The sequence below is a fragment of the Leptinotarsa decemlineata genome, unplaced genomic scaffold (assembly GCF_025532065.1).
Source record: "Leptinotarsa decemlineata unplaced genomic scaffold, Ldec_3_MD MMD2_tig00001621_RagTag_RagTag, whole genome shotgun sequence".
Classification (NCBI taxonomy): Eukaryota; Metazoa; Arthropoda; class Insecta; order Coleoptera; family Chrysomelidae; genus Leptinotarsa; species Leptinotarsa decemlineata.
The window spans coordinates 586,025-600,780 of NW_027412566.1; the positions used below are offsets into that span (position 1 = coordinate 586,025).

The 14,756-nt window shown below is 37.0% G+C and overlaps 2 protein-coding genes across 8 annotated transcripts in view; one reads left to right on the plus strand and one right to left on the minus strand.

Moving 5' to 3' along the window:
* The window catches only part of rsh (Rap GTPase activating protein radish), a 226,947-nt gene that overhangs the window by 32,030 nt on the left and 180,161 nt on the right, over positions 1–14,756 (minus strand). The window lies entirely within an intron of this gene.
* The window catches only part of LOC111514079 (uncharacterized), a 46,882-nt gene continuing 38,171 nt past the window's right edge, over positions 6,046–14,756 (plus strand). For 6 of the 7 annotated variants that reach the window (XM_074176122.1, XM_074176126.1, XM_074176125.1 and 3 more), the window contains exons 1-4: positions 6,046–6,204; positions 9,481–9,888; positions 12,746–12,802; positions 13,259–13,312. In XM_074176122.1, the coding sequence (XP_074032223.1) occupies positions 6,147–6,204; positions 9,481–9,888; positions 12,746–12,802; positions 13,259–13,312 (577 nt within the window). In that variant the 5' untranslated portion in view covers positions 6,046–6,146. The remainder of the gene's footprint in view (positions 6,205–9,480; positions 9,889–12,745; positions 12,803–13,258; positions 13,313–14,756) is intronic. The other variant, XM_074176128.1, reaches the window with a different exon arrangement.

Here is a 14,756-nt window from a genome sequence, read left to right on the forward strand (position 1 = left end):
TTTTCGCTTGTTTAGAGGTTTCCATATGTTACGTATCTCTACGCTAGCTTGACTAAATGCGTTGTTGGATAGCATATACGCGGCTTCTTTGAATTTTCTCCTAAACCAGTGTTCCTCTTTGTAGATGAATTCAGCTTGAGCCCACTTGATGTTATGTTGATGAGTCCAAATATGCTCTGCTATTCCGAATTTACTGGTTTCTCCTCGCTGTGTGTGTTTGTTTCTTGTGCTCAGCAATGCGAACTTTCAATGTCCTCTAAGTTTCACCGATGTATGATTCTCCGCACTCGCAGGGTATCCGATAAATGCAATTCTTGGAATTGCAGTCCGCGTTTGGTGGCCTGGTTTTCGTGAGGCTGCTACGGATAGTGTTCCCAGATTTGAAGCAGGTCCTGATGTTATACTTAGACCCAATCCTTCTTATCATTTCCGATGATCCTCTGATGTAGGGAAGTACAAGTACTGGTTGTGGCGGCTTCTCTTCCTTGTGGAGCTCTTGCTGTTTTTCAGCTAAAGCCTTTTCTAATATCACTCTGGAGTAACCATTCCGTTGAAGGTCATTTTTGATAATGCGTAGTTCCTTTTTGAGACCTTCCTTTGGATTACAGAGCGCGAAAGCACGGTCTAGTAGTGTATTGATGACTCCTCTCTTAGTCGATTGATGGTGGTTGGATTCGCTGTCTTCCAGCTGAAGCCTGTTCTACCATCACTCTGGAGTAACCATTCCGTTGTAACCATTCCGTAATGCCTACTTCCTTTTCGAGACCTTCCTTTGTATTACAGAGCGCGAAAGCACGGTCTAGTAGAGACTGTTCTAATATCACTCTGAAGTAACCATTCCGTTGAAGATCATTTTTCCAGATTCTTTTAGGGATTCCGAATCAATTTATATTATATTCGAACTGATGAAACAGTGTAAGAATGGTTTACATTTTTCATGACAGAATTTAAATTATTATATTTTATGAAGAAGTTGGAAAGTGCGCACGAAGGGCGGTATGTCTTTTTAACCAAAGACACCCAAATTGTAATGTAAGTCACCGGTATGTGCTTGATTTGGTAAGTGGGTTTAATGAAACTAGTTCAGTGTCAAATTAAAAAAGAATTAACCCTGAGTACTAAAAGAAGCAGCTCAAATTGAAGTTTTGGGAACATTTGCTGCAGAGCACACAAGCTCCTTACGATCAGTATCAGAACGGATTTGAATTTAACGCGAGACTGTAAGAAAAGCATTGAAAACCCATGAATTCCATCCTTATAAAATGCAGATTCTTCAAGAGCTCCACGAGTATGATTATGATAGAAAAAATAAGTTTTGTGAAATCATGTCTCATCGAGTCAATACCATCCCTAATCTCCTGCTAAACATCTGTTTCAGCTATGGGTGTCAAGTTTCCCTGAATGATAATGTTAATAAACAAAATTGTCGCTACTGAAGTGACGAAAACCCACATATTTTACCCGGAAGGGCATACACAACACCCACAAAAAGTTAATGTTTGGAATAGTATTCTTGGAAATGCCTTATTGGTCCATTATTCCTGGAAGAAAACTTGACTGGCCTTGAAATGCTTGAAAAGACTATTGATCCTCTTGTAACTCACGAGCTAGAAACTCAAATGGATGCAGAAGGTAATAAACTTCTGCAGGAGGATCTGTTACATTTCCAGCAGTCCAGTGCTCCATCTCATTATTTCCTTCCCGACAGACAATGGTTGAACGAGAGATTTCCGGATAGATGGATTGGCAGAAGGGAAGCAGTTGAATTGTCCCGAGATTATCGGATTTAACACCCTCAGATTTCTTTCTTTGGGGGCATCTAGAATCCGTTATTCATGAAACACAAACTTCTGATATTGAAGAATCCAAAAGACGAATTACAGCAGCATGCCAGCTAATTCCTAGTGAAGTTTTCCGTAATGTTAGAGGAGAGTTCGATTTTTTTTACTGTTTAGAGCAAAATGGACGACATTTCGAACAGATAATTGTAAGTAGATTGTATGTTTGAAATGTCTGTCTCGCAAATTACATTTTATTAAGGGTAGGAAGTTTTCAAATTGACACCCTGTGTATCACACCTGTGAAACATCATTGAAATGAAGTACACCGATAATTCATAAACGTGAATCTACAAAAGTTATATACATTTCTTGAATAATTCACCAAACGACGAATATTCATTTTGAAATCCTGCAGATTTTTCTCCTTTTCTTTTCTGAAGCTCCACGTAGAGTAGGAGTAGAGTTTGCTCACTGTAAGGTAGAACACCAAACGAATTAATGTAGCTTAGTGCTCAAACTTAGAGTGACCCAACTTTACACATCGGGATCCTCTTCTTCTCAATTTTCGGATGGTGCTTCCCGTTGATCCTCTTGAAGACGATCCTGTCAAAAAATGTTTTCTTTCTGGAACATAGTGGTTACACTGATTCTCAATCATTCCTCCTCGAAGTTGCTGACTCTTGAAGATTAAATTCGAGTGAGAATCTCTTTATGTTATATACCGGGTGTACGAAAAGTCTCGGTAAGGGAACTTTATCTACGAGTTAGGAAAGATACAGAAACGAAATATCGGCAATCAAATGCGACAAAGAAATTCACTTCTATACGTATTAGCCGCTATTTCATCTTTGTAGACGCGGCACCAAGATGCTGCACTCAAAAATCTTGAGTGTAACCCTATATCGAAATGTAGCCGTGTTAGGAATCACACGTTCAAAGGTAAGATCTCGTTAGTCCTTAGCTCGCACAAGTTCCTCAACTTCTGAGAGTTGTCGTTCGTATAAGCGAATCTCACCATTGAAATTGATTAACGGAAAAACAGATTTTGAACAGAACAGAAGGAACAAGTTGTTCTCATACGTCTGCGAATCGGGCATATAAAAATGATACACCTCTACTTGCTCCTACGAGAACAACCTCCATGTATTCATTACATGCCAAACGGTATTAACAGTACAACATATACTTGTAGATTGACCAGCATATGAGGAAACCAGGAAACAGCATAAAAGGGTGGGTTACAAAGAGCATTGAAGAGGATAGTAAAACTTGAAAAAATATGTTCAACTCGATAAAAAACCTAAACGATTATGACAAATGGCAAAATTTCAATAATAAGAAAAAAAGCTATAAGGAATTGAAAACTGAAGCAAAAAAGAACTATAACTATGAGATTATAAAGAACAGTGGAAACAAACAGAAAACCCTCTGTCAAATTGTTAATAAAGAACTAGGGAAAAAAAACATTCCAATAGGATATCATTGAAAATAGGAGACAAAAAAATTGATCAGCCTGAAGAAATTGCAGACTATTCTGCTGGTCACTTCAGTTCTATAACACACAAGAAATAGAATGATAAATTCGGTAACTACTACTGTAGATCATAGCTTCTACTTCACTTATGTAACCTCAGAAGAGGTTGATAAGGTCATATCAAATTTAAAAAATAAAAAAAGTGTTGGTGATAGCAACATAAGTGTAAAAATTTTGAAAGCTGTTGAAGAATCATCTGTGACATTTCAGCCCATCTCATTAATCTGAGTTTTACAAATCTAAAGCGAATGAACTGACTAATAAGAAAAATCTGAGTTTTGAAACTTGTACTTTTCCGCAGTGTCTAAAAATAGGAAAGATAATACCCATACACAAAAAATCAGATCGCAGCAACTTAGAAAACTATAGACAAGTCGCTATCTTAAATGTTCTTTCAGAAATTTTTGAGCGGATGTATTACAATAGAATAGTTCATTTTTTGGACAAGATCAGAGTTCTTTCTTCTGCCCAATATGGGTTTAGTTCGGGAAGGTCGACAGAGGATGCCGTGTGCGATTTCATGGGTCACGTCTATAAAGGTATTGATTCAGGACAATATGTATCCGATATCTTCTTTGATCTTTCGTGCGCTTTCGATAGTCTACAATTAGATTTCATTTTACAAAAACTATGCACAAATGGAATTAGAGGAAATATGCTTGAACTTATGCAGTCATGTTAAAGTTGAAAACTGTTTTTCTGAGTATATGACGAATTATATTGCGGTGCCTCAGGGGTCTGTACTGGAGCCACTAATATTCATCATATTTATAAACGATATGTCAGGATCTGTCATGATGTTTGCAGATGACTCCTCAGTAGTGGTTCCAGCACAGACACCATATGCACTTCAAAATGTCATTACACACATCATATATTCATTTGAAAATTGGTGTAATAGAAATAATCTTATCTTGGACTTGAATAAAACCGTATGTATCAATTTCAAATGCCAAGAAATTCACAATAACATAACTATCGTTGTTGTATCAACTAGTACCAATACAAAATTTCTAGGGGCATATCTAAATTAGTGTTCAACATGGAGTGACCCACTGCAGCAAGTTTGCAAGAAATTGAGCTCAGGATTGTATGCAATTTTGAAACTGAAGTCTACGGTGAATCAGATGGCTCTTATTGATACTTACTATGCATTGATTTACTCCCATTTGGCATATAATGTTACTTTATGGGGGATTGTGTAAGTTCTGGAAGAGCGTTCATATGCCAAAAGCGAATAATCCGTCTCATTTTTAATATAAAAAATATAAACAGCTGTAAAGCCGCTTTTTCAAAGTACAGTATTCTAACATTTTCCTGTATTTATCTATATAAATTATCAACATATGTAAAACTCGGATTACCATTCATATCCTATAAGAAACGCGGATGCACTTTCAGTTACAAAGCATAATTTGAAGACATTTGAAAGATCTCCAAACTACGTAGGTCTGAGGATATTTGATAAACTTCCACAACATCTCAAAAAACTGGACCATAAAAAATAAAAAAAAATTAATTAAAAACATTTCTGTGTGCAAAAGCCTATTACTCCATCAGTGAATTCCTGAATGATGATTTTTGATTTACTTGTTGTCTGAGAGTTACACATGTTTGTCTGTTCTTTAGTAAATGGCAAACACGCGGCTAATAACCCAGCAGTTGATGCCGCAAAAAAAGTATGCCGTGGCAGTAGATGCTGCATTGGAAATTTCGAGATTTCGTAAGGCCCATTTTCAAACCCACTCTCGTTGCTGATTTCCAGAGTTTATTACGATATTTGGGACAAAAACCATGCAAACTTTCAAAAATCAAAATGTCAATTTCATGTCATATAGGGTACTTCCCGGACATTTGCTGAGAAATGCTTCCTCCAAATTTGCACAGAAGTACAGCTACTGGATTCGCAAATAGGGTACTTGCCAGACATTTGCCGAGAAATGCTTTCTTCAAATTTGAACAAAAGTTCCGCCAGTGGACGCGAATTTCCTCCAGTTAGTATCAGCGGAAGTACAAGTATTTTCTGATAGATTAAGGTCACTTATTAATAGTTGTAATGCAGATCCACATGAATGTTGTTTCGGAAGCCAGATTAGTTGACAAAAAGAATTTGACTATGAATTTTTCTCTAGACCTGAATTCATTAGATTTGGTGATGTTAGTAACTTCAATAATCGGGAAAACGGTACTTATTTTGAGTGCTTCAGGCAAATGGCCCTGTGCTATGATAACAAGATTCAAGATAACGCGAGTTGAGAATTCTAGAATATTTTCTCTTTAAATGACGCTAAAAATACCCTTGACATAATCTTGAAAATATGATCGAGTGTTTCAATTTAGTGTTCCTGTTTTCTATTTTTCATTTTTACTTAATCATCTTATATAAATGAGGACGCCTTAGTCCTCCCGTTGTCCTTTCACGTGGGAAAACCTCGGCCAACGCCCAATTAGAATGATTTTCCACTCAAGACAAAACAAGTGTCTCGGACCCAGCATACTGAAGAAAATCATGTTTACGATAATGTTTCATCAGCATTACATTTTCAATATTTCTCTGCTCCGAATAATTAATGCAGCCATTCACCTTGAAGTTAATCTGCCAGAAGTGAGTAATGGATCAAGACATAATCTGCTTTGTGTGCTTTTAGCAAGATTAATGAAAAATACTTGTCGTCATTTGATTATTTAATGAACCATTTCGTAGATAAGGGTTGCACATAAGTGCCAAAAAACGCATTTCTGAAGTATTGGGCAATGTCCAATTGTGAAATAGGTTTATAAAAAGGAAGTCCAAGTCATATGGAACAGTTGTTCAGGTAGTGATATTCGAAATGAACAGGTTGACGAAATTGTCGTTTTGTTTTTTGGTACTGGTGTTGGCAGAAGGAAGTAAGTAGAATCAGAATTTTCACAATATTCTTTGCAAGTCAATAATGATTATAATAATAAAAATAATAAATTTCCTTCATTTATACTAGCGGAGTTTAGCTTTCGCTGCTCTTCCACTCAACTGGTATTATGTTCATTTTACAATTCGTATAAGATATGTATCTTTGTAAAACCAAAATATAAAAGATAAGGAAGAAAAGAGAAATGAAAATTTCTATGTTTTTTACCACTTTTATTTGTGGTAAAAAACAACTAACAATGATTCATTAGATTAGCTATTATATACCACCCCTGTAGGTACTAATAGAGGTACTTGGCTTGATTGAGAACCTGAATTTACAGTTCAGAATGCTGATCTGCCAATTTAGAAACCGGCGAGTAAACTAAATCGATTTGATCATTTAACAGGTTGCACCCGCAATGTTTATGCTTGTGAATTTCCAAGAATTCTAAATAATTGAGTTTGTAACCCTTCCTTGCATAGTGCAGAATTTGCGTATGGTTTAGATTCGGAAACTTGTGGTTGCATGCCAAGAAATGATTTGAAAAAGTCGAATAATTTTTTCCTATTCTGAAGGACGTTTCATGTTCAGCATACCGTGTTTGTAAATTTCGGCCACATTGTCCCACATAAACACTATTACACTCCGGACACTTAAGCTCATAAACTCCAGATTTCTGCAACTTGTCCACCTTATCTTTGGCATTGAAAAGGAGACATTTGGAGTTTATAAGTTTTATAATAGTGTTCATGTGGGACAATGTGGCCGAAATTTCCAAAAACGGTATGCTGAACATGAAGTAACTTGGCCTGAAATCTCTAATTCTTTATTCTTTGTATTCTTTGTTCAATTGTTTTATTTTTACTTGTATTTTATTCCACTGCCATTTCATTTCAGGGTTTTTTGCTTAATATAATTGTTATTTTCAGGTATTCTTTTTAATTCTTCTTTAATTAGTTCTTTCAGGGATTTCAAATCATTTTATTTATTATCAGACAATGGAATTCCGAGCTAATGAAATTCATCACGAAACATTGTCAATCACTTTCAAACAAACAAAAGTAGTGTCACTCTTAGCATAATACCCCACAAACGTATGAGTGTAATATCATGAAATTTCTACAGCTTTCTTTTGAAGGTTAGTAGTAAAGTTGGACATTTTTGAGCTTATACGTACGTATGTTTTGATATACGCGCACTATTCGTGTTTACAGTAAGTTAAAAGATTCATCTCGGCCTAAAAATGGAATTAAATCGTGAACATTTTCGTGCGATTATTTTTCACAACTTTCGACGTGGATTAACTCAGCAACAGTGCATGGATGAACTTGATTCAATTTTTGGCGATGAAGCTCCATCAAGGACCAGTGTTTATCGATGGTATGGTGAATTCAATCGTGGTCGTAGTTACTCCAAGACGAATTTCGTGAAGGTCGTCCAAAATCAGTTGTTGTTCCGAAAACCATTGATGCTGTGCGCGAACTGATATTGCCAGATCATCATGTGACCTATCGTGAGATTGAGACAACCTTAAGCATTAGTGGGACCAGCATACATTCAGTTTTGCATAAACATTTGACTGTCAAAAAAATTTGTTCGCGTTGGATCCCACACAATTTGTAAATCGCCCAAAAAAAGGCTCGTGTCGATTGGTCGAAGGAAATGCTTAAAAAATACGATCGCGGTGCTTCGCAACACGTCTATGACATCGTGACAGGTGATGAATCGTGGATTCACGCGTATGAGCCCGAAAGTAAACAGCAGTCGACTGTATGGGTGTTTCAAAATGAGCCAAGTCCAACAAAAGTTGTTCGTGTACGAAGCACTTCCAAGCAAATGGTCGCCTGTTTTTTCGGAAAAACTGGACATGTCGCAACCGAACCACGCAGAACAACGCAGAACAGTCAATTCTGAGTGGTACACAACCATTTGTTTGCCAGTTGTCTTCCAAGAAATCAAAAAAACTAACCGCCGAAGACGGATCACTCTTCACCACGACAATGCGAGCTCTCACACATCGGCTCAAACAACTGCATTTTTGAGCACCCAAATCATCGATTTGATGAGTCATACGCCGTATAGTCCTGACTTGGCACCGAATGACTTCTTTTTATTCCCGCACGTAAAAAACAAACTGACAGGTCAACGTTTTTCGACACCTGAAGAAGCGGTTGCTGCCTCCAGAATGCATGTTTTGGAGATACCTCAATTAGAGTGGCAAAAGTGCTTCAACAATTAGTTCAAAGGCATGCAAAAGTATATATAGATCTTCATGGGGAATATTTTGAAAAACAATAAAGTGGTTTCCGATGATTAGTATTTGTTTTTGTTCTCTAATCCCAAAATATAAATTTCTAGAAGTATATCCATACAATGATATATTTGTGCATTTCTTTTCGTTACGCGGAACAGTATTTCACAGAAGTGTCAGTAAGCACGAGTGCATACGGAGGTAGCCAATTGAATATATTTCAGAATTGACAAAAGTGAAAGAGCACTGACTGTAAGTTCCATGTCTGCTGAGTATTCGGGTGAATTTGCTACATAAAAATAAATCTGGAAAATATAAATGTATTTGTATCAGGATTTCTTTCTTGCAAAACTTCAGTGCCATTCCTGCAGAGAATATAAAATGCAAAAATAGGAAAAGAAGAAATGTATACGCCACTCACAGGACCGTATAGTAGGCACGGATGAACAATAATAACATCTTGAAAATTCTATTTGCTAGACCAAAGTGAAATATTATTATATTATATTATTTTTCATCAATTCGGAGGGAATATACAAAAAATGTGGAAGATATGAGTAGTGGTCTGAAAAGTTTCCGACATCAACATGAAGATGGCAGCACTCGTAAATGTAAGCTAGTGAATATATATATATATATATATATATATATATATATATATTTAGTTGAAAAACTAATTCAGTTACAATAATAAATACATTGTCACATTATAAATAAAATAATATCAACATGCAAAAATACAAACAATCTGATTAAAAATACATATGTGTAAATGAAAAGTTACATAAGAAAGTCATGCATAGGAATATACTGTATTTTTATTAGGTAATCCTTCAATCGTCTTTGAGTATAAAATCTAAAGTGTAATCAAAAATACATATAAATAAAATCTGATATTGGAAATGTGAATTATTGGCTAATATTTCAACGCTGAACATACAAGGCTACATGTAAGATAATATGAGTGTTTGGTAGATACAATGTGCTATCTCCCTTCATTTTTAAATTTCTAATTTTTCTCAGCACATCTTCCACCACCATCACATGTACCAGCACCAATCAACATACATGTGAAATCATCGTCATCAGTCTTATACAATCCATCAAACAATGGTCCAGTCTTGCCTAGTCCACCAAAGAATGGTCCAGCCTCACCCACTCCACCAAAGAATGGTCAAGTCTCACACATGCCACCAAAGAATGGCCCAGTCTTGAGCGTTCCACCAAAGCATGATTCAACCTTCAACAATCCACCGAAGAATGGTCCAGTCTCGGCCGGTCCACCAAAGAATGGTCCAGTACCACCCAGTCTACCAAAGAATGATCCAATGTTGCCCATTCCACCAAAGAAACCACAAGGACCAGGAGTTTTTTCGAAAAATAACATGCATGCAGGAAATAGCCATAGAGGAGAAGCATTGCACATAAAAGGTATCATTCCAAACAGGCACATATTCGTCTATGTCAAAGAATGTTTCACGGTTATTTTCTGTATTTGCTGGACATGGTCTGCAAGTTTTTAGTCTTAATTTCTCGTTTACGATTACCGCAGACATTATCAAAGGCAATGAAGCTGGTTGCTCTAGAAGATTCTACAAATTTTTTTGGGTCTCCAAATTTATTCCTTCGATGGAGGGTGTTCCTGTTGGTTGGTTTAATCTATCTGAATAATCACTTTTTTCTTTCGGGTTGAATTGTCTCTCGGTAAGCCCGAGGTAACAATTTATTTTGTATTCTGAGAGCTGGGTTTCAACACTCTCTTTCGTGGCTCCAATATGGATCGATCCTCAGCTACGAGGGATTCAGTATACGCTATGGTGTTATCAGTTAGTCTTCCGGCTTTCCTTGGGACGAATATGTGTTTCCCCGGAATTACTGGAATCCAGTCCATAACATCTTCTAGCATAAGACAAATGAGCTGTTTCTTTCTTCATTTCGAATTCTATATCTCGGATTCAGCTCCGTTATACACGATTTTTCAGAGTATTGAGTTTGTAAGGGTGACTCTCAGATTCGTTGATGCGTCGAAACCTCTGAAATAATGTGGAATTTATGTTCAGTTATCTATTTAAATCACAAACCATGACTTGAGAGAGAAATAATCAAAACGTTGTTTTAATGTAACTGCAAACTCAAGATTCTCCTTCAAATGAAATGTATATAGCGAAGCCGAGTTCGAGCTGGAAAAATGATATCTAGGTATCTAGGTAACTCTAGACATATAGAAATTTCACAGACCTTGGTTGTCATGTGAAATCAAAATTCAGGCCAACAGAAAACAGCAGATTGGGTCTGAGGTCATCCAAGGACCACAGAAGGCCTTGAGCAACATAATGAATGTACAAAATCTCTTAAAGCTGGAAGCCATGATCTTCTTCGGGACCACGAAGGAGAGTCCTGGATAGATATAAATCAATGTTGAAATAGCTTAATCTGCACTGATAGTAGACAAGCCCTATTAACCTTGAACAGACAACGTGTTACCTCGGGGCTAGTACTAGAGTGCCACAAAGATTTAGCCAAAGCCTCGGTAGATAATAATGTTATCCTGAGGTGGGTTAAATGGCACTACAGGAGTGAAGGTAATCGCATTGCCGAATCTTCAGCCAAGGAAGCGACTGGACTGAGAATTTCAGGACCCAGTGACACCTACGGCCTGATGACTTGGACAATTGCGGAACTAGCTAAACGTCATACCCATGCTCAATCTCTAAAGAGATGGGATGGAATCAAAGGATGCAGTCTTGTCAAGATCAACTTGGGCGACCCTGAGAAGCTGGCGCCGAAAAAATATCTGGCGATGACCAGGATTTCTGACTGGCCACTGTCAACTAAGGAAACACCTCCATAATATGGGGCTAGGGGACACACCTCTATGCAGGATGTGTGAACAGGAATATGAGACTATCAGGCATGTACTATGCGAGTGCCCGGAGTTATCGTCAATAAGAGAGTGTGTGACTTGTCCACCTTCCTGGAAACGACAGGATGGACGATGACCTAGGAGGACAATTCCTCGGAAGGATGTACAATGAGTCACATGTGGTCTAAGTGCTGTGGTCTCACACTCACCCTCCCCACTCTACAGATACAGAGATAGATATAAATCTCACGAACCTCAATGGGAAATTCTGGAAGAAAACAACGTAAAATCAATATTCAGACCAACGAACACCATCAGAAAGACTCTAAGGTTTTTCAAGGACTCCAGAGAGATTTGAGAGACATCAGAATTGTATCAGGGAGTGCAACGGGGGTGCTAGGTAGATATGAATCTCATAGACCTCAATGGGAGATTTCTGAAGAATCACAACGTGAAATCAGTTTAAGAGAAAGCCGATATAAAAATTCGAAAACACAGAGCTCTTTCTACGAATGAAAGAGGAAATCAACAACATCGGACGAATGAGAACAATTGATCTAACCAACAATAATGAAGTTCCATGGAATAGAACCGGAGACGTGAACCACAAATGAGTAGTATGTGCTATGAGGACACTGTGTTCAGTACCTCATTACCTTTGGAGATGTCTACCTCAGTTGTGCGAAACGTCAGGCACAGAAAACTGTAGACTATGGCCAAAAAACCCAGAAAATAATTCATTTGGGTACCACTTCAAGTTTCCATCAGAAGTTTGATGTGAAAAAGTGGAGTTTTAGAAAAGTTTTACGAATACAAGTCTTACATATCAATACTTTGGGCTTTTTCAAATTGCATACTGATTTAGAGGATATCGTGTAGCACCGTCCCAAAATAAGGTTTTTCAGATTTCTTTAGAAAGGTAATTTGAAAAGATAGGGGTTCAGAATCAATCAAAAAACAGTTGAAAAGTCTTTCTCATGGGGATATTGTGAATAAATGTATATTTTTTTTCATCATCAAATGATAATTAGATCGAAATGTTGTTTGATGAAACTAGGATAATATAAAATTCTGAGTTTTTTTTCCATTCTCGAATGAACCGTCCTTGTATTTTACTTTTGAATATGTACATTTTTTATACTTAAATTTTTATTAAAACAACGATAAAAATAAAATAAATACAACAATGAAAATTAATTGGCGCTCCGGGGCGACTTCATTGATTCCAGTGGCGCATTTGCTTTTTCAGCTGCAGGAAAACCCGGAAAAACCTGCAAAACTGTAGACTACTTTTTCACATCAAACTTCTGATGGAAACTTGAAGTGGTACCCAAATGAATTATTTTCTGGGTTTTTTGGTCGTAGTCTACAGTTTTGCAGGTTTATATATATTCCGTATATTCATATTATAATTATAATTTTCAGATATAGTCAAGAATGTAGTGTCAGGTTTAGATGACACCGTAGAAGGTTTGGTCAAAGGTAAGAGCATTTTAGAATTTTTATTCAATCCAATTAATATCGTATAATTGAAGCCTTAACGATTTCTATCAACTTTGCGAAACGATTTCTGGTGTAATTCGACAAAACCACTGATACCGCTTATTGTGATGGAAAGATGATCAGCACAGCGAAACACGTGTCACATTTTTGTAAACATTTCGCAGCGAAAATCGCAATAAACCATATCAGTGATTGAAGGGGTTATATTTTCAGTAGTGATTAATTTTTGGCTTTTGACTACTCCATCTTGATACAATACAAATATGTGTAGATCATGCAAAGGAGTGACTTTCAGACACAAACTGGAAGATAATGCCCTTTTGAAGTAGCTGCTTCAATTAAAAAATTGAATTACACGAAAGAAATAACACGAAAGAAATAATTGATAAATCAATTTCCGTATATTGCGCCCTAATTGACTGTTTTCATTTACAGGACAGGTGGGCGCCGCTGCAAGTTTTGTTTCGAATGTGGCACACTCAACTAGGGGTGAGTATCTGAATTATAAAATATGTTGAACTGCCTTCAGCTAGGGTACCCGTTATACAGCTCTAGTTTGTTTAGATGTCATCTATCAATGTATGAAACTTCACAAGCCCTCGACAGCAAAATAACTAAATCAAACATCATTCTAGAATGTACGTTAACATTCTACTTGGTCTAGAAACTGCTACCAAATTCCAGAGAGTTCATTGAACAAGCGCCATCTAGCGTCGAGTAGCAATACTAGGTTTTACAAGAATTGTAGTCGATTTATTCAACTGTAGGCTTTAGGTGTTTCTTGTGAACTCTCACACTTACAGATGGCATTGTCCACAAAACCAATTAAAATTGTATGTTCGTAACAATTACTTCTACTTTGGGTATGCCGCATACAAATTATACAAAACTAACGTAAATGCTGGTGAACGGCTGTCGTAGAAAGAAATGCAATGCACACAACACACACACACCCCATACTTACCTCCTACCTACATATTTTTACACTGTTTAATGGCAAATCTGATATAGTCGTGATGATAATGGCGGCGATTTTGAAAACGGATGTCAAGATCTTAATGTTATTCTGAATATTTCAATACTTTCTACAATATACATTAAACCCTGTGAATTTATTTACGTTTTGTCATGCGATGCGGAATTTATCAATAGGTAAGGAAGTCAATTGCTCGCACTTTGGTCGCTTTGCAGCTAGCAAAGCCCCCGTTGGAGACGCCCTTGATTCTTGTACAAGGCCTTCAAAGTTTTCCATGTTATGTTTCTGTTTGGCCCATTTCCTGATCTGTCTCCCATTTTTGGAGGAGTACGAAATATTGCAAATGACATTTTGGCATTCTGGAAAAATAACTGCCACCTTTTTCATAGACATGCATCTCTGCATCGTTGTAAGGCCTCTGACATTTATATTTCCCCCCCCCCACTTCCTATGTAGGGTGATAGTGCCTATATCAAAATACCTTCAGCAAAAATACTGCAGATGTCCTCTGAAAAACGTTTTTTTTTGTGGAAGTCTCAATACTTCTTACTTTTTTTGGGTATATAACCTTCTGAATTATTTCTATAGTGGTCGACGTTTCAGAAAGTTTGTTTTTCTTTTTTCAAAACTTGAAATTCACTTTAAAATTTTCGCTTTCAAGCTGTGAATGGCTCCAAATCTTTTATCAATAGCATTAGAGCTATTCACAATTTTAGGCAAAAGTTTTAAAGTGAATTTCAGGTTTTCACATATAGTCAGTGGGCATACTTGAAGACTGGCTACAAATCAAAACATCTAAAGAAACAATTCGTTCAGGACAACTCTCTACACTGTAGGTTATTGGACTGACACCTATCAGAAAACGACTACTCTCTTGGTTAATATCACGAAGGGCGTTGAATTATATCCGACCTGTGTCAGTGCAGGATTCTTCACTGGAGTGTCACTGTTTTTCGA